Genomic DNA, 22,946 nt, shown 5'->3' on the forward strand with positions numbered 1-22,946 from the left:
ATATTGATGCATATTTTGTTAACTAGCGACGACTAAGGTGTTTTGTTTTCCATTATTTAACACCTGTGATAATATTTAATATTATACATTAATCGAACTAAATAATGATATACTAACTCCCTATAGTAAATTTGTAAATCAACGATTTGCACAAGTGGGAGTGAACCCGTTTTAAATATTGATGGTACATACATCCATTAGCTGCTAAGTAAATAATTTGTATAAAAGCTGGTCACGATGCACACGAATGGTGAAGAGGATATATTTAGAAACAAGTTCGTGTATTTACATTACCAGATTGTGTACTGATTTTAAAACGGGTATGTTTCCTATATTGAATTTTTGTATGAAAATGAAAACCGTAAATCATGAAACATTTAATTATCAAATTAAATGCATGCTCGCTGTGTTTATATTTCACGTTTGACGAAAATAAAATGCGGTGAAACTCTATTATGAAGTTTAAGGCTACGGTGGCCATGAGTTTTGAAATAAATTCAACTTTTGATATTCTAATTTGATTGATTGATTGATTTATTAGTATTCCTTTCTTTTAGCCTCTCGGGCTTATAAAGGAGCATAAATTTGTAAAAATATAAATATATTTTGATATTTTAATATAAAGCTAATTTTTGGTTCTACAAACAAATCGATTTGTAAAACATAGCCAATTCGTATGACATTTTTTTACAATAAATTTCCTGAAAAATGAATTCGCTAATTTTTTCAAATATACTTGTTTGTGCTACCAAATATTACCTTTAGATTAAAATATCACAAGGTGCATTTATCTCAAAACTCATTGACTTAATTTTAGAAATTGAATTACACGATTGATTCTGGGCATGCGCAGTAACTTTAGCGTGTCAACATAGATTCATATCTACTTTCATAAATTCCAGAACGCTTCGTGATAACCTATGACACTTTTGTTAGCAAATTCTCCCATGAAATTGATATGTTTTGTTTGAGTGCAAAAACACAATCATTACCAATATATCTGTTGAGATAGGTACAGTTGGTGTAAAGTCATAGAGTCATGGTATAAAGTTTATTCATTTTCACTGTTTCGTAAAATTATACATTTAGTAATATTACTTTATTATGGAACTGGGTAAATACCGTTCCACCCACTCGGATAATAAATGCGGTTGTATTGCCATAAGTAAAACGACTGAACATTAATATTAGCCTCACGGTAAAGCCATCTTACATGCTCCGTCGTCACATGTGCCGCATACACAATTTTGTCCGGATACTCGGAGAGATAAGCTACCCACCACCCGAAAGTGCTATTAGGAATGATAAAATTTTTACATTTCGAAGCAAGATAAAACTCTTCCAAACTTGTCAGTTTGGTCGGATCTGAAACTATGTGAACATTAATAGTTCCTTCCGTCCCGTTTAAAATTGTCAGAAATTCGTCTCTTACATAAGTTACATCGTCGGAAAATATAAATAAAGAAATTAGAACATGTTTATTATTTCGACGCATCAATTCCTGCCGCATCCTGGACATCGCGGTAACATAGAATGTTAATGGGGTTGCGAAGTTGACAAAATCCCCGCGTCTAATATGCACTGCAACAGTTTCCCTTATATTTCCCTCTTCGATGATAAATTTTTCCCAGGATTTAGCCGCCTCCGTTAAAACATCGTCCACTTTCAAAGTGAATAGATCCCACAATTCATATTGGTATGGGGCAAAGTAAGATGCAGACAGGCAGTAATCCTTCCCAGTGACGAGGGAATTTTGAAATCGGGTAGAATTGTAAATTCCAAGAAGTATGTCAGAGTCGGTAGCGTTCAAAGTTTTTGGTAGGATCCAAGTGTCGTCAATGGTGTTCCAGGAGAATAATGGGACATTAAATGCATCTAGGACAAAAGAACGATCATCAACGGCCAGGTTTCGTTTTCTCTTTTGGCCAAGTTGACTACGTTCGGAATTTGAAAGCTTGATATAGAGGGGTGCGTTATGCTTCCGAGCTAGCGCGTAGTGACATGCGTATTGATAGAGTTGGTTCCCAATACCGCCCTTTGCTCTGAGGAAGACACCTTTGAGGTTTAGAAATGTACGGTTGCCCGTGACCTTTGGGGTAGTCTCGAGAATAGTGTAATACGACTGGTTGGTTATTGAAGTTTCTCCTGTCTTCAAAAGAGGACCAATTTCCCTACAAATATAAGCATTAGCTATATAAAAGTAAACCACCGGAATGTGATACAATTGCAAGATTGAAACAGTTTTTGATTGAGTTAGAAGAAACAGCTTATGTTCCAAACTACCCCGGTTCTTTAGGGGTCTTGCGGTTTTCCGGATAGAAAATTGTGGTTTTTGGGTAGAAAATCTTAGCAACGACTACGGTTAGCCGGGATAGTTCTTTTTTAGTTGTAAGTTAATTAGTTACTGAAACAGAATTAATAGCAGCTTTTTTACGAAATTACTGAAAAAGCAGATTGTTTTCAGAACTTTGTACACGATGTAGTGACTCACTGCCTACCTCGACTACCCCGACTACCCTAAAAATCCAAGTAAAACCCGTGGGTATGGGTTTTCAATAGCGAACCCCCGGAGGGTTTCCTTACCTTGATGCTAGGTCAATATCCGAACTAGGCTGGGCATATCCGGCTGAATTAAACCACTCCGGTACCCCACCGGAAGCAATCCCGCAAAGGTTCCCCTTGGACAGATATGAGAGCAGCACAAGAAATTCTGAGAATACGAGGGAACTGAAATTTTGAAGCAAATTTAATTTTTACCAAAAATTTACAAACAATAATATGTGTATGTACGGATCATGCCGACTACGCCCAAAAGTAGAAGGACTGCATGAAATTTCATTTTGAGAAGGGAAGTGTCCATTGGATTAATTCGAACGCTGCTTTCTTAGTACGTTTTTACACTAATAACCGACCAGAATCCGTACATACATAGCTGGGGTAAATTACTAACCGATTTCATGGTAGTTTTTGATAGGTTCTGAAGAATTTAACCTACATACGAAATTTTATTTAAACAGGTGTGCAATAAAATATAATAACATGCTGGCAATCTAACTATATGTATTCATAGATTCCTGAGAACTGCACAATGTATACGTTCATAAGCTTACGGTGTACCCAAGCTAACTACTATCCTCCTACGTAGGCTTGACACCTCATAAATCTCACTTTGCCCGTTTTCGGCTATACGGACTTTCTATGTTGAATAAATTTTATGTCTTTAGCGAATGCGTCTAAATATGAAAATGAGGTGACCGGCTATAAAAATTCGACCGTATGCTCGATTACTCGCATCAATATCTTCTCACTTTGAGCTGATTTTTATAACATGGTTTCCGAAGAGTAACTTCTAATTTATTTTTTCTCGGGGATACTTCGGATGACTTCAGATTTTGGAAAACCTACATTAAAAATTATCCTGTTTGAATAAGAAATTAGGACGTTGAGGAATTTCTGTCTTTCACGACCTACTTTAAGTTTATTGGTTTAATTTTGTAATATTCCATGCTTATTAATCCCTTAGACCATTAAATTGGATGAGTTTGACATTTGTACGTTTTTGTCATCTTTTTCCGTAGGCTTATGAAATTATAAGGTTCTTATCTTATGCCGTCGTTGGAACTTTTACAGGGCCATCTCCCATCCACACAGCGTTTTATTGAAACTTAAACCACGATATTAAATATGTACGTAGAAAGATGTATATTTTATAAGAACTTGTGCTTATCAAGTACATCTTTTTGTTTACAAAGTTTTCTGCATATCATACAATTGAGCAGTATTTACTCATGTCCTGGCAAATATTGGTATAGCTGAAATATAAAAAGTTTTTATTATTATCAAATACTATATAAACACATGCATATGTACACTGCAAATCATTTTGTAAGTATTTAAATATGCATACAATATTCTAAGTTTTTCAGTAGTACAAACATGCACAACCACTTGAATAAATTAAGCCGTACTTGTTAAACATTCATGAAATAATGTACCAATGGTATTTTTGCCATTGAAAAACAAGTAATCGAAGTGTTCCGCCCTTGTGGAGTTAGACGAATAATAAATTCAGGGTGAATTTATTATTTAAATTGAAAGTTTATGTATGTAGATATTTTAGTATTATTTATGTATATATATGCATATCAGGGTTGGCCAACAAAAAATGAGTCCATCGAGAAGAGTGGGTTGAGAGTGTATTTAATTCCGACCCAAATGGCACTTTGTAAAATCCTCCGCCATACAAAAAAAACAATTCTGATTAACCAATGTTGAGCTGCTTTTGTTTTATTTTAGGTTCTTATTTTTAAGGATTTCTAAGGATTTTTTAAATATTTCAATTCAAATTAAATCAAATTTAACAACTTCGGTGAAAGCAAGGTTTATTGTATTTTCGATTATGAAAATCGTACGGTGATTAAATTTTGATTATACGATCTTATGATCAACAAACTTCACCTATCGTCTTCTTCTGAAACTAGAAGCATCTTTCGCATGTTTTAATTATGTGTTACTATTATTTCGAAACTTGTTTGAAATTCCGAAAGCTTAAATTTAAAAAAACTAAGATACTATACGGTAAGGCTATTCACGCTGTCTTCTTGTTTTTATAGTCTAGTTTTAGTTAAGAACTCGTAGTATACGTACATCGTAAATAGTATGCTACATAAATGAAATGAAGTGATTAAGTTGCTTAAATAATGACAAATATAAAAATAGATCTTTCTAACAAAGGTATTTTCAATTTATATATATGTAAATTCATTCTAATAATCATTATTATAAATCAAAGTGAACAGATACATATGATTTTATGTCGTGCTAGTTGGAAACTGGATGAGCTAAATACAAATACCGTAAATACTCTATTTATAGCCGTGTCTTGAGCCCAAGTTTGAAAAATTTAATAAACTTGTCTCTAATTATGGCATTCGTTTAATGCCTGTTCTTAGATGCTTCAAGTTATGCATAACCGAAAAATAATTTACCCGGGTTTCTAATTATACCCGGTTTTAAATTGTAGTCGGATGTGTGCCGTCTTGGGACCTACAAATATAGTATTTACGGTATGTATTGAGCGTGCTAGAACATTATAAATTACCATTGTCCAACATTTTCATATTTAAGAATGAATACTCAATCGCCACCACCTTAGCCTTCGCGATGCCGCCCAAATAATTCACCTCATTCATATACGCTCTTAATCCCGCCTTTTCCAATCTTAGCCACCAGTTCAGCAAATGTTTGAACTGTTTAATCTCTTCACTTATTTCAGTAACCGGGTGTAAATGCAGCTCCATATTCAAATGAGCGAAGGGAAGCCCATTCGGGAAATCTTGTATCATATCGTCCATCCCGTCATATTCAGCATGTTCGACATCAATTTTTAAGACGTCAATCCAGTGGTGCCCTAATTCCAACATGAATTGTTTAAGTCGCTTCACCGGAAAGGTGAATTTGGGCCCAGGAGTTCCCAGTCCTACCGATTGGAAGTGCAGTCTTCCCGGGTATTTTGATAAATCTAAATTAATACTTGAAACGGTTGGGTCGAAGGCGAACACAGTGCAATTTGTTGTCTCCAGTAACTCCTTTTCGAACGAAGTTTCTCCCGCCACGCCAAATGAGTACGCTATACATTCTGATTTCATTGCGATTTCCTTCAAACCACAGACCCATTTGCCACCATCGCCAAGTCTGCCGAGTCGACGAGTGGCAAAGGGGCATGATGAGGTGGGAACAAAGTAGTCCCAAAATGTCGGCCAGGATGTCCAAAGTTTTGTTTGTGTTAGAAATCGAAGGCAAGAAGTACGCTTGGAAACAAAGATGTCGTGATTTTTCTCGGATTCTGCAACAAAGGAGAGGTGGATACTTTACATACCTTTATTTTTAAATATGGACACTTAGGAAAGCTTCACTACTTTCCACTCTCTGATTTCGATGCCCTTTGGATTCGTTGTAGTATCCCATGAGTGAACAATGATCCACAAGTAGTTTATGTCATTGTCACACCTATGCCGCCACAACCACTCAAATACGCAAAAATTCATGCGCTCGCCAAAACTTGAAGTGCCAATTGTAATTGGATTTTGGAAATTTCTCCACGATTGTAGTCACAGATAAATAGTTGTTTTATCAAACGCAATATGAAATTCAAGTTTTTAAATTGTATGCCTTCGAAAAAATTTAGATTTCAAATAAGTTATACAAGTTACTACTGGATATGAGAAAGCGACCATCTGAGAGTATAATGGTGGAATAATTTTCAAAATCCCAGTAAGACTTATTTTTACTGAGGGCTTGAATGAGCTTTATCCGTGGTTTGGCAACGTTGAGTAAGTGTGGCAAGCGCAATTGTAGCTAGAGCATGAAAAACACTTTGAAATTTTTGTTCACTTATTGTATACTATCAAAATCTAAGAGGGGCAAATAGTGAAGCTCTCTTCCATAATTTTGTACAGCTTACACACCTACGATAAGATCCCTAACTCGGGATGAAATAGGATAAGTTGAGTTGGACAGAATGTCAATATTTGACCTAACAGACCATTTGTGAGATTGTCCCCAATTGAAGCCTTCAGGGTTATATGTGTACAAGATTAGTAGCAACAGAACAGCAAGTATGAATGTCGTCTTGTTGAAGTTGTACCAAGACCTCATTGTTCTAGTTTGGGTTTTATATAAATTAGAAATTTTTGTATGCAGTTTGGAACACAAACTTCGGATAACTAAGAGGAATAAATGCGCATTGCAAAAATGTTTTCGTCATATTTACTTATGCTACAACTGGCAGCCATTATACGGAAACTTTACCACATCGCATAGCTTTTTTTTATTTTGGAATGTTTTTGTGATAATTTGCGGTAAAATTTAACACTTATAATAAAATAAATAAAGGATATACACACAATTGTATTGTCTCTATGCACATGTATTTACTTTGTGCAAATACAATTTCGTAATAACCCGTAGCAAACGCACATAAAGAAGTAGCTTAATCACTGAAAGTCTAATTTAGCCCCAGACAACGCCCCTTGATACCCAAACTACGCCCAGGAGAACGCCGAGAACAGTTATTATCACTGTATATTCTTCATCCGCAGACTCAGTCGTCAGTATCTTTTACAGGCGTGTATTACAAATGACGTCCAGAGATGCTTTATACAAATTAATAATTTAATTGTGAGATGATTTTTTTGTGGAGATTTCTAACGTTTTTTATGCGAAAGCCCATGTCTCAAACCATAAGTCAACATATCGGGCTTCCGGTTTTGCAATTCAGGAAATGAGGCAAGGTCGAATTAATGGACGTGTCCTTTTTTAATTTTCCAAACTCCGTGATTCTCCATGGTCCAGTTACACTCACAGTTTCTCGTTATATTCAGTTGTGACTTGGCCTTCATACTAAATTCATATAAATATGCCCTTTACTTTCAAGGTACATATGATTCATTAAAAGTACAAAACACAAGGATTTAACATCATGGGACGGGTATCTTTACGAAAAAATAATACAAATGGTCATACACATTTTTACCTACATACATACTCTCCATTCGCACGTAGAACTTTTACAGAAATTGACATTTCTGAGAAACTACGGCACTGTCAATCTCAAATTCTCTCAAATTATGCTGACGGGGTACTTTGAGACTGACAGTGCCGTAGTTTCTCAGAAATCTCAATTTCTGTAGAAGTTCTACCGTGTGCGAATGGAGAGTATATAATAATCAATCTGGCTACCTTAGATTACTTGCGGTCTGTTGGTCTATGTATGCATGATTTTGGTTAATCATGACTTTTGTTGGATTATGTGAAATGGAGTAATGTAAAAAGATCATTCATGGTAGGTGGTGCTTATGCAATAAATATTATACCCAATACCCAATGGGTACAATACGTGTATTATGTAAAAGTATTTTATACAATTTCAAACGGAGCCGATTGGACATATTCCCCAAGTTATAATATCTTAATCCATTTCGAAGGTCTTGGGTCGACTGAAATATTCTAATTCAACAAGGAAGTATTCAGTTTACTTACGGTATTTTTGACACACTTTTCACGTCACCAAACCACAACCCGATCTACGTTTGCACAATTGGTCACACGCATATACATACAAAAATCCATGTTATGTATATTAAATACGGTCTGAATTAAGGAGGAAAATAATAAACCATTAACACGTATGCAGCAAGGTGTGAAACCAATATGCCGTATACTGCTGTAACACAATCTCTCGTCTATGACATGCATGGTGCAGATTTGCACCTGTGCTAACTTCGTTATTTGATTAGCTGGACAAATATTAAGCATACAGTTTTTTGTCTGTAGTTGATCGATTTTTAATTTTCATTATAGCTCAAATGCAGTTTTCAATTAAAGGCCTTGACTGGTCTAGTGGCTGACCGGTAGGGATCATTTCAGCGCCGGAAGTAAATACGTAATACCAAATTTATTAAATTGTCGTGAAAGGCTGACTATAAACGAGGGTATTTTAAGCGTAGAAAATTATTTTTACTAATGCCGCATTGTGACAGTGTTATTACTGGCCTCTGTTTCGCTCAAGTGATCTTCTGACATTTGTCCACCACATCTTGTGAAGTGTGCTACTTATAATAATAACAAACTTAATTCCTCACCTTGTACCAATATCCAAGCTATCCAATATCCAATTATCCTTGAATGATTCGCGCCCTCCAACCTCGAAATATCCGTTATCCGGGCCAACATCTCGTCCTCCAACCTCCAATATCCATGAAAAATTTTCGCCCTCCAACCTCCATGAAAAATTTTGGCCCTCCAACCTCCAATATCCATGATACCCGCCGAACTCTGCATCGTGGACGGTCACAAAATTGAGGCTTGCCAACCATACTAGTCTCCTTAACCATGCTGACTGGACGACGCGAGCGAAGTTTTCTGCCAATAATTCTGTCAATGGGAATTTTATTTGTGTTTGGATTCGTCTATGTGCTAAATTTTAGTGCATACTCTTCCTACCCGAGCAACATACTAGAGTACAGGTTTCATTACTTTTTTTTATCTTTATATGTATAAATGTATCTACAGTTAATCCATAAAGTATGGACAACCTCCACCCAAGCTAAATAAAATTGGTTATAACTTTGGAATTTGTAGATTGTCGAGTCTAACCGGGCTTGATGTCAATGACCGTAATGAAACTGATGCCCATGGGTCCATGACCGATGCCGGACCTCGTAGCGAAGTTTCTCGCAATTTATCTTACAACGAAATGTACAATGAAGAAGCACATCGCTTGTCCAAGAAGGGTATATTTATAAATACAAAGTAACCCTCTAGCAAACAAAATTTCTACCCAATCGATTAAAATTAAAATTTCAGTAAAAGTTCTATGTTGGATTATGACAAATCCAGTAAATCACGAGACAAAGGCGGTCCACGTGCAGCGAACCTGGGGAAAAAGATGTGACAAACTTCTATTTATGAGTTCTACAGCAGGTAACAATTATGATATCATTTAAGATTATAAAATCTGGTCAGAAAAGTTCAACAATTCTTTTGTTATATTCATATTTATCGTTGAGTTCGGTGTATTTGTGTATAATTTCAGGCTCAATCTATGAATTTCAATTTGCTTTCTAGATCCAAAACTACCAAGCATTGCACTTCCAAACGTCAAAGAAGGACGAGATTTTTTGTGGGCAAAAACGAAGGAAGCTTTCAAATATGTATATAAACATCATTTTGGTGACGCCGATTGGTTCATGAAGGCCGACGATGACACGTACGTCATTATGGAAAATCTTCGCTTCCTCTTGAGAGACATTGATCCTCAATATCCCATTTATTTTGGGTGCAAGTTTAAACCTCATGTTAAACAGGGTTATATGAGTGGTGGGGCAGGTAACCGGATCATCGAACATCACAGCATTACATTTTAAAAATTTCCATTAATTTTGTAGGGTATGTTCTTAGCAAGGAAGCTCTCAGAAGATTTGTTGAGGATGCTCTTCCAAATGGTGCTAAATGCAGAATGGATCACAAAGGCTCCGAGGATGTAGAAATGGGTGCAAAAACTAAATGTGTCAATAGCATATTTCAGAAAAAATAATAACGTGTGCATAAAATAATCTTCGACCTGATATAGGAAAATGTATGGTGAACGTGGGCGTGGAAGCTGGAGATTCCCGAGATCATTTAGGCCGCTATCGTTTCCTACCCTTTCTTCCAGAGCGTTATATTGGTCATACTCCTGCTAACGAATCTCATGGGCACTGGGAGTATATGTACTATCCTCAGGAAGAGGTAATACTTGTTGTTCTGCTTGATCTACAGAATTTTTACCCCGATTAACCCTTTAAACTGTAACGACGACAATAGTCGTTTTATAAGAAATGGTTTAATTCGGGAGCACGACAAAAGTCGTCCTGAAAAATCGTGGTCATGGCGCGGAAGGAAGACAACTGTCGTTTCTAGGAACTAGGAGGTCATTGATTTTCACCATTTTCTCTCCGCAACCTAAAAATTGTTGCAATTTTGAGGGATTTCTCCTATGCCAACACAATGCTAAATTTGAAGATTTTCTTCCCAAAAATTTGGATATTTCCCTATACAACTCAATGTTAAATTTTTGATTTTTCAGTTTTTCGAGTTTTATTAAAAACTCCTAAATTTCTCCTCCCGCGCCATGACCACAACATACTTATAGTGTCCCCGATTTAATGCATTTTCTTGTTGTAAATCATACACGTTAAAGGGTTAACATTGTTTGTATTTCAACTGGTAAACCGACTCCGTAGTCAAGTATTTTTGTCATTTTCCTTATCCTGTAGCGGTAAATTTACCATTGGATGGGGAACATGACGTGAAAATACGTAACTACGGAGCCAGCATAATGCAATAATAACCTTGCAGGGTCTGGGCTGCTGCAGTGATACTGCAATCTCATTCCATTACGTTAATCCGAATCAGATGTATGTATTCGGTGAGAATAAAGTCAAACAATTTTTATTGTCTAGTGTTTTACATGCAATTCGAAAGTGGATGCGGCTAAACTCAGATTTCGATGGGACCACGTTCTATTTTCTCTACGACAAGAAACAGACCTGCATTTTTGTAGTTTTGTTTTACCTTAACCTGTAGCGTAAGTTTGAAAACATTTTTAACCAATTGGTTTTCGAAGCCCTGTGTAAACAATCAGCCGTTTCAAAGTTTTTTAGTTTATAAAATTGTGTACTACGTTTTAAATTTTGGAACACAATTTCAAAAACACATTTAAAAATGTTTACAAAGGTTGACTGTTCGATTAAAAAAAACATATTTACAAATCTCTAGACGAGAATTTTTCCAGTTTGGCTGAAAAATATTTAAATATAAAAACATGCGAGTGACAATTATTTTGTAGCTGAGTAAATAAAATTTGGTCGGGTAGAAATCTGAACTACGCCGAAACACATTTGCATGGTTGTTACTGTTTTGAAATGCTAATTTTCGTTAAGTTATATTTTCAGAGTATTTAATTTATCATGTGAGGCCATTTGGGATCGCAACGCATTTCCATGATCCCACAGAAGATATCAATGAACCGGATAGTAGCACAACTTCCCTTCATGCAGTCAAATAATTGAAAGCTATCTAATCCATCAAACGAATGCAGCAGAATAATTGTCAAACCATAATTTATTATTTTCCATCCAGTAATAGTGAAATTACATATACTTACATGATAATGTTTAAGTCCTTTTACAATTTTCTAAATGATGATGATAATAATAATACTTACGAATACAATGTATGTTCCAATGAATAAACAAAATGTATGAGCAAATGCATGCCGGCGAATGTATATTCGGTGAATCACAATTATAAGAAACATATCTGTACATTATGATTATCCGTAAATTTACAGGTATTTAACCGTTGTCCGTTACAAGGATTGGAGGTCCAATTATTATTTTCGAACAACGGGGATATAAATATGTATATAGTTATTTAGATGTACTTTTGCCCATGTGATATCTATCCATCCGATAGGCAAATGGGGCTAATTTCATAATCGGGCGGATTATTACTTTTTGATGGGCGAATTATGTTTTCGTTGCGCTGGGGGGCAGGCTCCCCAAATCGGCTGACATTCAACCAGGAGAAAGTGTTGGCAAAAAAATGTTTCAAAACGATGTAGCGGACACGTTCGCGAAAGTTGCGGGTGTTTCTTTTATATAGAATTTCCAAATAACTAAAATGTACGAAGATTTATGCACATCAGGTGTCTGGCTAGAATGGGAAGACAGTACTTAAATGCTAGAATGAGTATAATACGCAAGTTAGTAGCTATTTTGAGCAGAGGGATTATCTGAGGATACAGCAGACCATACATATACATACATACATCGATTCGATTGTAGACATAAGAACATATTGCAAACACTAAGAAATTTGACCACCGGATTATGACTGACCGGTGACTATACATACATGACTCGATGGACATAATGTCACCGCTCGATTATAGTGGAGTCATTAGGTGGCAACAGCCCACAACTCGCTTGGTGGTACGGAGTGTAATACCGACTCTGGTGTAATCACCAGAGCCGGTAGAATCACATTTGTCACCGGATTTCTTTGAGTGTCATGCATACTATAGATTCACATGTATTTTCCCACTATAGTAGTGAAGGCGGATAAATAGCGTTCCACCCGCTCGGATAGTAAATGTGCTTGTATTGCCACAAATAAAACTGCTGTCTTTCAAGACTTTCTGTCACGTAGAGCCATTTAACATGTTCCGTCGTTAGATGCGCAGCATACACAATTTTGTTCGGATGCTTGGCCAAGTAAGCCGCCCACCATGCGAAAGTGCTGTTCGGAATGACAAAATTCTTACATTTCGTAGACATATATAATTCTTCTAAACTCGTAAACTTGCTAGGATCTGAAACTATATGAATATTATAAATTCCTTCAGTCTCGCGTAAAGCTTTTAGAAATACATTTCTAACATAAATTGCGTCATCAGAGAATATAAATAAAGAAATCGGGATATCTTTATTATTTCGGCTTATCAATTGCTCCCGGAGACTAGATATCGCGGTAGTAAAGAATGATAACGGGGTTGTGGTGTTGTACGAGACAAAGTCGCCACGTCGAATATGAATAGCTACTGTTTCCCCTATATTTCCCGCAGTTTTGATAAATTCTGCCCAAGACTTTGCCGCCTCAGTTAGGATACCGTCTTTCAGTGTGAAGAAAAGCCGTAATTCGTCTCGATATTGGGCAAAGTAGGCTTCAGACTGACAGAAATTGGTCACGTGTAGACTGACCAAAGAGTCTCGAAACGAGGTAGAATTATAGGAACCTGAAAGTAGGTCGGAGTCAGTGATGTCCACAATGTTGGGCAGCGGCCACGTCTCATCGATTGTGTTCCAGGGGAATAAGGGGACATTAAATGAGTCAAGTACAAAGGATCTATCTTCAACGGACATATTCCGTGTCTTGTGTTGGGCTCGTTGGTTGCGTTGATCGATGTACAAGGGGACGTTATGTTTTCTAGCGAGTGCGTAATGGCAGGCATATTGGTAGAGCTGGTTTCCAATCCCGCCCTTCGTTCTGAGAAATACCCCTTTCGGGTATAAGACTCTGAGTTTAGTTGATGTTTTTCCTAAACTTGCGGCAAGGATGTAGTAATTCTTGTCAGTGATAGAGTTATCTCCAGTCTTCAGCATGGGATGAGTTCGTCTGAAATTTAAGAAGATGCAGAGTTAACGTACTATTCGGAGATGTAGTTATCTCAAGGAATTAAATAGCTTTATCACGTTTTTACATGATAGGAATCGTTTTAAGCTTCGTCCACACTTCAATATGTACTTCGATTTTTTTATTAGCTTATCGAAATTGTAATACATATCAGTACGATCATTGTAAGTTTCAGCCAATTAGTGAAATCGAATTGGAGCAGCATGTTTATGACCCGAAGGATGGACGAAAGTTTGATTTCTACAAACATTATTAAGTTTTATAACTATTGTCTACGCCCTTGAAATAATTTTGAAATCAAAGAAATCGAAATTGAATCGAAAACGTTAAATCTCCGTAAAAATTGAAATATACATCACCCATTCGCAACAAAAACGCCAAAAAACTTACGTCGATCGCTCAACACGAGGTCTGTCGTTATCCATCATGTTAGATATACTTTTTTGAATATAGACTACATTGAAAATAGACACAAACAAATTGATCATCGTGCCGAAGAAAAGTACAGGATGCACTTTTCGTGTAATCTTCTTCAGGGCCATTGTATGGCCCTGAACTACTTCGCAGTTTATATCTGTTGTCTGTGAGAGTGATATATTCTCCCGTAATTCCCTAAGGTTACATAATAAAGGAAATTTATGTTTTCGTTATTAAAAACTTAACACGCTACAGACTTAGCGAGCAACTTCCCACCCACCGTAGTACATTCTAATATTTTAAATTCTGATTTAAAATTTAAAAGATTTTGGATTTAAAATCCATGCAGAAGTATTCGTCGAGGTAAACTAAATAGGTTAGAAAATTGTGCTTGTGAAAACAAGTCTGTAAATATTTGAGCAACTTTGTTTGAGTATGTCCCACAGAAATGTGTACAAGTGCTAAAGTATCGAGAAATGTTAACAAGGAGTTTTTTGAATTACCTATCAGCATTCTGTTGCATGGAAAATTGTGTAATATGTAAATAATTGCGTCAATAAATCAATTAACCTGTCTCATGTACGATCTGTTGCAAGTAGTTACAAGTCTTAGCATTTCTGACGTAGGAAATTATATTGCTTCAGACTAAATTGAGTTTCTGCTAAATATTCCTCGAACAAATATATTCCAATTCGAAACGTTCCATCTGCAGGAAAGCGTACATACATAATGGAACATCAAAAACTGGTGGGCAATTAATGAATTTAGTCACCATGGTAAGAACTTATATAGGTCACTTGATTTTTAGTTTTACAAAATTGTACATGTACAATTTTGTACTTCAATCATCTACTGTAGTAGATGACAGCAAGGTGAAGCGGCTTCACCTTGGCTTCACTGAAGCCTGGCGTATTAAGAGACTGAGCAGGGAAGCTTCCGTAATTGATAATAACAGATCTTGATGCCTTTTGTATATATGGTAGTATCCCATGAGTGGATTAAAACCCTAAAGTGGTTTGACCCCATGGCCACATTTACGCCCGACACATCCGCTTTAAGGCGACCAAAACACGAAAAAAGCCCTGTTTTCATTTGTTCAAACCCTCGCCAAGAATCCAATTACATTTACATTTTTGTGATCCCAGATACTTGTGTAATCCTATCCGATAGATATTTTTTTATTAAATTTCCGAAATTTTCGGGCATTCCATTACTGATGAATTTGTCGAACATCAACTGCATAGGATCACACAAGTACCTGGTATCATAAATATGTAATTTGATCAAAATCCCAGCAAAATTGAACTTTTAGTGGATTTTTGAAGTTGGTAACTTTTGTGGTTTTCATCCATTTGAGTGGGTGTGGCGGGCGTAAATCTGGCCATGGAGTCAACCCACTTCAGAGGTTTTGTTCACTCATCGAACACTACCGCATATACAAAGGACCAAAAGATCTGTTATTATCAAGTACGAAAGCTCCCCTTCTGAGACATACGCTCAGATATTTTTGTAACCGTCTCATCTATATACTTGTTGCCGCCTTGGACCTAACATGTACAAAAAACAAAATCGAAAACAGTCGACCCTTGGTTGGAACAAATCACGACTTATTTCACTAATAATTAACCGTAAGCAGAGGATGTGTGGTCTAAGATTTGGAATTCTTGCAAGTAAATATAGCAAAAAATGATTTGTAGTACAAAACAAAATTATTGTTAATTTAACACCAAGTCAATTGTCCAATTTGTAGGTGCCTTGCTGGTGTTTCTTACATATATGTATCTTTATTACACAAATATATACCCGCATGAATGGAGGCCAGAAATTAGAGAACTTGATCAAGAAAATAAACTACACGTGCGCTGCGACCCCCTTGATAAATCAAAACAATGCGTCACAATTGTCACTGCATTTTTCTCCGCTGGAAAATCAAAACATTCTCTAGACGAATATAAATCCTGGATGAAGAACTTTTTTGACCAGGTTGAGTCACCCGTCGTGGTATTTACACAGCCATCTATGAGAGAAACCATGGAAAAGATGCGAGTCGGAAAACCAATACATTTCTTGATATACGACGAAATTTGGGACCTTCCGTGGCTAAATGAACCTCATTTTTTGTATAAGGATTACCACGAAATAAATAAGCTAGATCCCGAACGGGCCTATCACTCTCCGGAGCTGTATGCAAATTGGAATTCAAAACCGTGGATGCTAAAAACCGTTACCGAAATAAATCCATTCAACTCTACCTACTTTTATTGGATGGATATTGGCTCTGTAAGAAATCCTAAGACCAAATTGAATAAATTTCTTAATGTTGACCGAGCAATTGAGGTGTTTGGCAGGAATGAGAGGTACTTATATGGTTTAATTAATAGTTATTAACTTTTCGTTTTCAGAATTCATTCATCCTATTTTGTTAATAATTTTAAATTTTAGATCGGAAAATTATCACAAACTCAATGTGTTTAGCGTTGCGAATTTGGATGACTTAAATTTATTCAGAGATGCAAAAACTTTGGAAGAAATGCCGAACACGAGCTTTCTTATTGGCGGATTTTTTGGAGGAACAATATACAGCATTTACTGGTTTAATGACACATTTTACAAATTACACAACGACTGGTTGAGCGACGGAATTTTCGTTGGAAAAGACCAAGTCCTTTATAACTGGATAGCCATTAGGAATCCTCAGCGTTACCGAGTAGTTTGTAGTTGTGAACAAGTGCCATGGACTTGTGACGACATTTGGTTTTACTTTCAAGCATGGTACTCAGGAAAGAGTTCGGCGTGCAGTACTGCAAGTGTCAAAAATATGGTAGAGTTTCTCTTTAGACTAAGATAAATAATTTTGCAGGATAAATTCTTAATTGAAATTAATTATTTATGATAATGATAAAAATAATATGAGACATGATAAAAAGAAGATTAAAAATCGTTAAAGAAAAAATTGTACAACCTCGGCAAACTGATGAAATACAAAAACGTGTAATTCTACCATGGGCAGGAAAACCAACCACCAAAATTGCTCAGTTTTTGCGCAGGAAACTATCATGGGAAATTGGATATTATCCTGGCCAAAAAGTATCAACATTTGTGTGCAACATGAAACAAAAACCAAAACCACTGAATGCAGGAATTTATGAATTTAATTGCGCGAACTGTCCCAAAAAATATATTGGTGAAAGTGGAAGATGCATAGAGAAACGCTTTTCAGAACATCAAAATGACGTAAGAAGATCGAACATCAAGTCACCCATTTTCCTCCACACAGCTGAAGACCAACATGAGATTGACACAATATCTTTGAAAATGATCATGAAGGAGCCAAGAAAATTTCAAAGGAAGTTCAAAGAGGCTCTACTAATCAGAAGCTCAACTAATATTATGAATTCATCTAAAGGAATGAATGTCAATAGTATATGGTGCTCAACACTTGTAAATTTTTTAAAATTTGGTCCCGTAACTTAGTTGCTAAAGGTATTCAAAAACAACGAAAATTGATGTACATGTTTATCAATTAATTTTTCGAATTTGTAACGACCTGATGAAGGATTAAGCATTCCGAAAGCTAGTGTCAAATTTTATAATAAATATGATGTCCTCAGAATCCATGCATTCTTCTTCAAATTAATTATTTATTTGGCAAATTTCGCTAAGTAACGAAAAACCATGTAGATAATAACTTTTATGAAAGACTAATATATGATAGTAAGTTAGTTTAGTAATAAAGTTAAATGTTTTTATTATCACTAATAATAAAAGTATTTAGTATGTACATGCATATAAAAGGTTTTGTGTATTAGGTTTGAAATGCAGTGTGATGACAACTCGGGCACCACTAACTGCCATATGTCACACTTACCAATTGCAAAGGAAATATTTCTAGAAATGGATATATTTATGTATATTAAAAGATAAATAAAATGTGGATCAGCTGGAGATTTTCCATTTACTCGCTATTTTAAGAAATTAGTCTTTAGATTTAGGCAGCCTTTTTGCATATTATATATATCATTTCTACTCCGAATACAAGTATGATACATATTTGTTCATACGTCAAAAGTAAATGTGATCATACATTTAATAGCGTGTCATGCGGTTTAGTAGTAAGTACCATATTAGCATAGTTCAAACATTGCAATAAAATTTTTCTCGAGTCAACCAATAAATGCTCATAATCCTAAATTGTAATTCGCTATACTTACTTAGTTCCTAACGATTCAAAATAGACCAGAAGTGTAATAATTTTACGTCATGCATACATACTTACATCACGTTGCATACAAAAAGGTATGAACTATATTAATCTGGAATCAGGCTTTTCTTCCCACGCAGGATACCTGTCGCGATTACAATTATAAAACCAGGGCAACACAACAAACTTCTCTGTTTCTGACTTTCCCAGACTTTCTAAAGAAATAGCTTCAAACATCTTATTCATGTTTGAGCTAAAATATGTTTGCAATTTTTCAGAATTCATGGTTCTCGTAAACTCGGGAAACTCTTGAAGGAATTCATAGCCACTTTCCGATGCGGCCACTCGTTTAATCACAAGGAACGGGAAATACCCATAGTGCTATTTTAACGACAATAAAATAAGATACCTCCATTGGTTTAACAATTTTTAATTGATTAGTTACTCACCGTCATATGCATCCCCCCTAATACGAAATCATCCGACATTCCTCTGTTTCTTGTCGGAAATCTAGACAATATTTATCCAAGAAAGGAAACATTAATAGAAATAAAACCATATTCTATTCAAATTTTGTAATTATTACTGCAAATTAAATCGTGGTATTGTTTTTAAGCTCATTGCACTCCTCAACGTCCAGAATGACGGATCCCCCAAGGTAAACGGATATCCTTTAACCGGAAAATTTGATTTCATTGTTGAATAAATTGTGCCAACGGGAAACCATATTCCAACGTCTATTGGGTCAGATTTAAGGGCACAATGCTTCAAATAATTCACAGCTTCCCGACTTGCAATTTCATCAGAATCGCCAAATCCTGACAAAAAAAACTTCGTAAGTTTCAGTTTCTAGAAGGTTTAGATATGTATTTTTTTTTAAAAACCTAGCAAATCGTCCGGGCTGAAAAAATTAGTAACATTGTTCCACTCCAGAAATTTTTCCCAACGCAGCTTCTCCTGCAAATTTTCTGACACAAAATTTGCATTAGTGTCGTTCAAGCTTGACTTAACTTCGCCGATTGCAGGAGCATCATCCACGACGAAGTGGACAATTTTAGAGGCGAATTTGGCAAATCTTGATTGATGCTTGACCGCTTCCCAGATTAATGGTTTTTTAAAGAATCGATTATGTGTGTGGGTGGACTCGACGATAAAAAATTTGTCCACCACATCGTTCAACTCGTTCAGGTGAACTTCCAACATATCTACATCGAAACCGAATTGGATAAGCATTCCTACTTTCCTTACGGAAGAATCCAACCCGGTGGTACAATTAATTTCAAGTCTGTGACGAAGTAGCGGTGGTCGACATGTCGAGTTTATTGGCACCAAAGGTTCCATAATAACGTAAGGAGTAAATTCTTGAATCAACTTTTCAACACAAAAATGAATAGTTTCAAGCTCTTTTGTAGCTATAGCCTGTGATAGTATATCCCATGGAAATTTTGTAAACATAGACATAAACTTTGATTCCGAAGTGCTAAAAGAGTTATTTCTTGAAAAAAACATTTTTTCTCTAATAAATTGTGCACGCGGATGAATTATACTTACAAATAGGATAATTGATAAAAGAGTTATTAGTAAAATTATTGCTTGAAATTTTCGCGTAACCATCTTGTATACGTGGGCACAAAGTAATTTGTTAAGACTTTGCCAAGTATTCTATGACTCTTGTTTGGGTAAACTTTGACAGTTCGTTTTTATGCGTTAAACTGTGGTAAATTGTAGATATGACGTGCCATTAAACCTGCATTTTTTAGGCAGACGGTGTAAATCTATAGTTTTGAATGTAATTTTAAGGTCAGTATATGACAAAAACATGTCGTCAGTAGGTAATCGTCACCATCAACCGAGAATTTGAAGTTCTTACTTAGGTACACATCGCGTGGTAATATACTGGAAATCTAGTACATATTTACAGCGAAGTACCCCCATTTCATTTATCACACCTGTAGGATATCTTCAGTAGGGAAACTAAAGAAGAATAAGACCAAGTAGTGAATCTAAAAAAGATTGTGGCATGCATATTTAGCGATGGATTAAATGTGAAGTCTTTTTTATATTTTAACCTTTTGATGCACAGGGAAATGCGCCAAGGGAAAGTCCAGTAAGAAAACCACTTATAAAATAAAAATGCAACAAAATCTAGATTTATGTATGTAAAGCCTCGTCTTAAGCCCCTCACAATTTCTTCTAACTTGAGAATTTAGTTTTAATTATGCGGCTACTTAATGCAAACTCATTTCGTGCGAAATAGGTACTGATTGATTTGGTACATATTTGAAATAACCTGCTCTCAATATTTGTCCTTAGTTGTGAATAAGATCAAACAGATCAAACCAGATTTACATATTTGGATTATACACACTTTCTCAAAACGGAATGGGATTTCAGAAAAAATGTCAATGGACAGATGTTCACCAGTTACACAGTACCCTAAACACCTACCCCGTACCGGTATTACAGATTGTAATATCTGTATATGACGCATCTAAATCACCTTGAGCAGTTTTACAAAACCGTTATACGTAAATGATGTCAGTCAATATGGAGTATTTGTATGTTCTGAGGTACTAACGAATATCATGTGGATAATAGTTACAGATTCAGGTATTAGTTTTTTTGACATTTTTATATAGGTTTGGTTCTAGTTATGTTCCCACAAGTGTAATATAAATCTGTACTTGACACTAAATCCGTATTAGAAGGGAAATAATAATTGACTCACTTGTGTATTAACTTCCAAATACAAACTTCAAACAAAAACTTTGTCATGCAATTCAACAGCTTTTCAAATAAAGGAACTGATATCAATTTAATATAAGGGATGTCTCATTAATAAAGTTAGTAAATTAGGATTTAAATTCATCGCGGAGGCAATCAAAACAAACTCTTTTGTGATATATTTTATTCACAGGTCAAAAATTAGATTTCGAAATTTAAGGACTTTTAGTAAAGTACTTATAAAATGACACAGTGAAAACGAGGCATTTTAATGGGGTGTCCAATACCGAAAATGTCGAGTTTTCGTAGAAAACAAGGCTGCTTTATAATTTTTGTCCAAGAGATGCCAAACCGTAGACTTAACTAGGATGCGGTCCAAAAGTAAAGAAACATTTGAAAAAGTATATTTATTTGTATGAAAGAAAAATTGTCACTGGGTTGGAACGCGGTAGTTTTGTAGTCCATGCGATTGACTATCCAAATCAGAAAACCGGAAGTCGATATCTCAATTAGTTCAAAAATGAGAACAAAAAATTCAGAGGAACTCGCAAAAAAATTTTGCCACTACTACGAAAAAGTGTGCGAGCGCGTTCGGATAATGGTTAATAGCCACTTTGAAAAAGAAAAAATTCATAATGGGGCAATTTGCAGAGTTTTAGATATGTATGAGGGGAGGAGTAATGCTGAATTCCAAAAAATTAAAAAATCGTCCTGCTCGCGTAGCGACCCCCAAAGTGATACGTAGACTTCAGAAGGAAAACAAAAATAACCTTGGGATATCAGATAGTAATTTGGGCTACAAATTGAAAATATCAAAATTAAGTTTACATGACATTAAACCTACGAAGTTGGGGGTCAAATCCTATAGGGCGACACCTGCACCAAAGTACAACCAAGGTCAGCAAAAAAGAGCAAAGCCCAACTCTCGGCAGATTGTTGAAAAACGAGTCAAGCAAAACATGCCCGTGATTCTGGTCATGAATGATGAGACCAAGTGCTCGAATGATCCAGATGAAGTCCCTGGGAGGAAGTACTACTCATGTACTAATAATAAAACGTTTAAAGATTCCTTCAAATACACACCGAAGTCAAAATTCCCCATAAAGCACATAATCGGGCAAGCATTGGACTCATTGGGGGACGTCTCAAAGCCGTTCGTGACCACAGCCACCATGACCTCGGAGAGATATCTGAACGATTGTGTAAAGTAGATCTTGATCCCCTTTATCAATAATCGTCATGTACTTTTCTGACCGGACACAGCAATATGTCATTCTTCAAAAGTTGTTCTGGACTTGTTGCGGTCGAAAAAAATCGATTTTTTGCAAAAAAGGAATATACTCCCTACGTCCCTCGGGCAAGACCAATTGAACGATTTTGGGTTTTATGTAAGAGAGAATATAGTCGTCGAACAAAACCACCCAAAAACTTGGTAAGATTCCGTCACATTTGGACACACACCTCAAAAGTGGTAGCGAGAAAGAGTGGCAAAGCACTTTTTAGGACCGCGAGGCAAATAATTCGCCAGATAGGAAGGATGGGGTTCTATGGACCATATGAAGCAAAAAATTGAACGATAAGGACCTTGTGCTTAACCCTTAAAAGTGTCATTGGAATTAATTAAGTTTTCCGGATTTTACAGGCATTTTTCAAATGTTTCTTTACTTTTGGATCGAACCCTATAATTAAATGGTGTACAGAACCCGAAAAAGTATGTCATTAAAATATTGCTGGATACAAATCTTCCAATGTAAACTTGAGGTGTCCGAAGAATATGGTTTCAAGTAAGCCCTAGACTTCGTTACGTGATTCTTGTGGACCACTAGATATATAGAAATCGATGGTAAATCGCATGAAGTTTGCAGAC

General features: G+C 35.9%; 6 protein-coding genes across 13 annotated transcripts; 2 read left to right on the top strand and 4 right to left on the bottom strand.

Moving 5' to 3' along the window:
• Positions 1-1,024: 1,024 nt before the first annotated feature.
• On the bottom strand, positions 1,025-3,652 carry LOC118435866 (O-antigen biosynthesis glycosyltransferase WbnK-like). Of its 3 annotated transcripts, none has more exons than XR_004835040.1 (3): positions 2,951-3,652; positions 2,584-2,727; positions 1,025-2,171 (listed from the first exon to the last, which is right to left on the bottom strand). XR_004835040.1 is itself a non-coding variant. In XM_035852352.1 (3 exons), exons 1-3 carry the CDS (start codon positions 2,858-2,860, stop codon positions 1,103-1,105), a joined length of 1,266 nt encoding a protein of 421 aa, XP_035708245.1. In that variant the 5' UTR covers positions 2,861-2,937; the 3' UTR covers positions 1,025-1,102. The 3 variants fall into 3 exon arrangements, 1 of the variants encoding a protein (XP_035708245.1); XR_004835039.1 differs by lacking the exon at positions 2,951-3,652 and adding an exon at positions 2,791-2,937; XM_035852352.1 differs by lacking the exon at positions 2,951-3,652 and adding an exon at positions 2,791-2,937 and having other exon boundaries at positions 2,584-2,710.
• Positions 3,653-4,183: 531 nt separating this feature from the next.
• Positions 4,184-6,756, bottom strand: LOC110849949. Its single transcript, XM_022097432.2, has 2 exons — positions 6,468-6,756; positions 4,184-5,845 (listed from the first exon to the last, which is right to left on the bottom strand). The coding sequence occupies exons 1-2, from the start codon at positions 6,655-6,657 to the stop codon at positions 5,091-5,093; spliced, it is 945 nt and encodes a 314-aa protein (XP_021953124.1). The 5' UTR covers positions 6,658-6,756; the 3' UTR covers positions 4,184-5,090.
• Positions 6,757-8,362: 1,606 nt separating this feature from the next.
• Positions 8,363-11,816, top strand: LOC110849700 (glycoprotein-N-acetylgalactosamine 3-beta-galactosyltransferase 1). Of its 4 annotated transcripts, XM_022097136.2 has the most exons (8): positions 8,366-9,026; positions 9,142-9,293; positions 9,367-9,483; positions 9,628-9,888; positions 9,948-10,052; positions 10,133-10,290; positions 10,900-10,969; positions 11,496-11,816. In XM_022097136.2, exons 1-8 carry the CDS (start codon positions 8,893-8,895, stop codon positions 11,606-11,608), a joined length of 1,110 nt encoding a protein of 369 aa, XP_021952828.2. In that variant the 5' UTR covers positions 8,366-8,892; the 3' UTR covers positions 11,609-11,816. The 4 variants fall into 4 exon arrangements, with proteins under 4 accessions (XP_035708023.1, XP_035708025.1, XP_035708024.1 ...); XM_035852130.1 differs by having other exon boundaries at positions 8,363-9,026; positions 10,900-11,816; XM_035852132.1 differs by lacking the exon at positions 10,900-10,969 and having other exon boundaries at positions 8,363-9,026; positions 11,004-11,816.
• LOC118435728 (O-antigen biosynthesis glycosyltransferase WbnK-like) lies at positions 11,647-14,506 on the bottom strand. The gene is made up of 2 exons (XM_035852129.1): positions 14,128-14,506; positions 11,647-13,719 (listed from the first exon to the last, which is right to left on the bottom strand). Exons 1-2 carry the CDS (start codon positions 14,277-14,279, stop codon positions 12,648-12,650), a joined length of 1,224 nt encoding a protein of 407 aa, XP_035708022.1. The 5' UTR covers positions 14,280-14,506; the 3' UTR covers positions 11,647-12,647.
• A 233-nt stretch (positions 14,507-14,739) lies between these two features.
• On the top strand, positions 14,740-18,079 carry LOC118435787. Of its 2 annotated transcripts, XM_035852206.1 has the most exons (4): positions 14,740-14,930; positions 15,656-15,824; positions 15,905-16,511; positions 16,597-18,079. In XM_035852206.1, the coding sequence occupies exons 2-4, from the start codon at positions 15,707-15,709 to the stop codon at positions 17,000-17,002; spliced, it is 1,131 nt and encodes a 376-aa protein (XP_035708099.1). In that variant the 5' UTR covers positions 14,740-14,930; positions 15,656-15,706; the 3' UTR covers positions 17,003-18,079. The 2 variants fall into 2 exon arrangements, with proteins under 2 accessions (XP_035708099.1, XP_035708100.1); XM_035852207.1 differs by lacking the exon at positions 15,656-15,824.
• On the bottom strand, positions 17,874-21,023 carry LOC118435786. Of its 2 annotated transcripts, XM_035852205.1 has the most exons (5): positions 20,425-21,023; positions 19,240-20,329; positions 18,942-19,173; positions 18,805-18,865; positions 17,874-18,736 (listed from the first exon to the last, which is right to left on the bottom strand). In XM_035852205.1, exons 2-5 carry the CDS (start codon positions 19,967-19,969, stop codon positions 18,458-18,460), a joined length of 1,302 nt encoding a protein of 433 aa, XP_035708098.1. In that variant the 5' UTR covers positions 19,970-20,329; positions 20,425-21,023; the 3' UTR covers positions 17,874-18,457. The 2 variants fall into 2 exon arrangements, with proteins under 2 accessions (XP_035708098.1, XP_035708097.1); XM_035852204.1 differs by having other exon boundaries at positions 19,240-21,023.
• Between the last annotated feature and the right edge of the window lie 1,923 nt (positions 21,024-22,946).

This window comes from Folsomia candida, unplaced genomic scaffold, assembly GCF_002217175.1.
Source record: "Folsomia candida strain VU population unplaced genomic scaffold, ASM221717v1 Fcan01_Sc005, whole genome shotgun sequence".
NCBI lineage: Eukaryota > Metazoa > Arthropoda > Collembola > Entomobryomorpha > Isotomidae > Folsomia > Folsomia candida.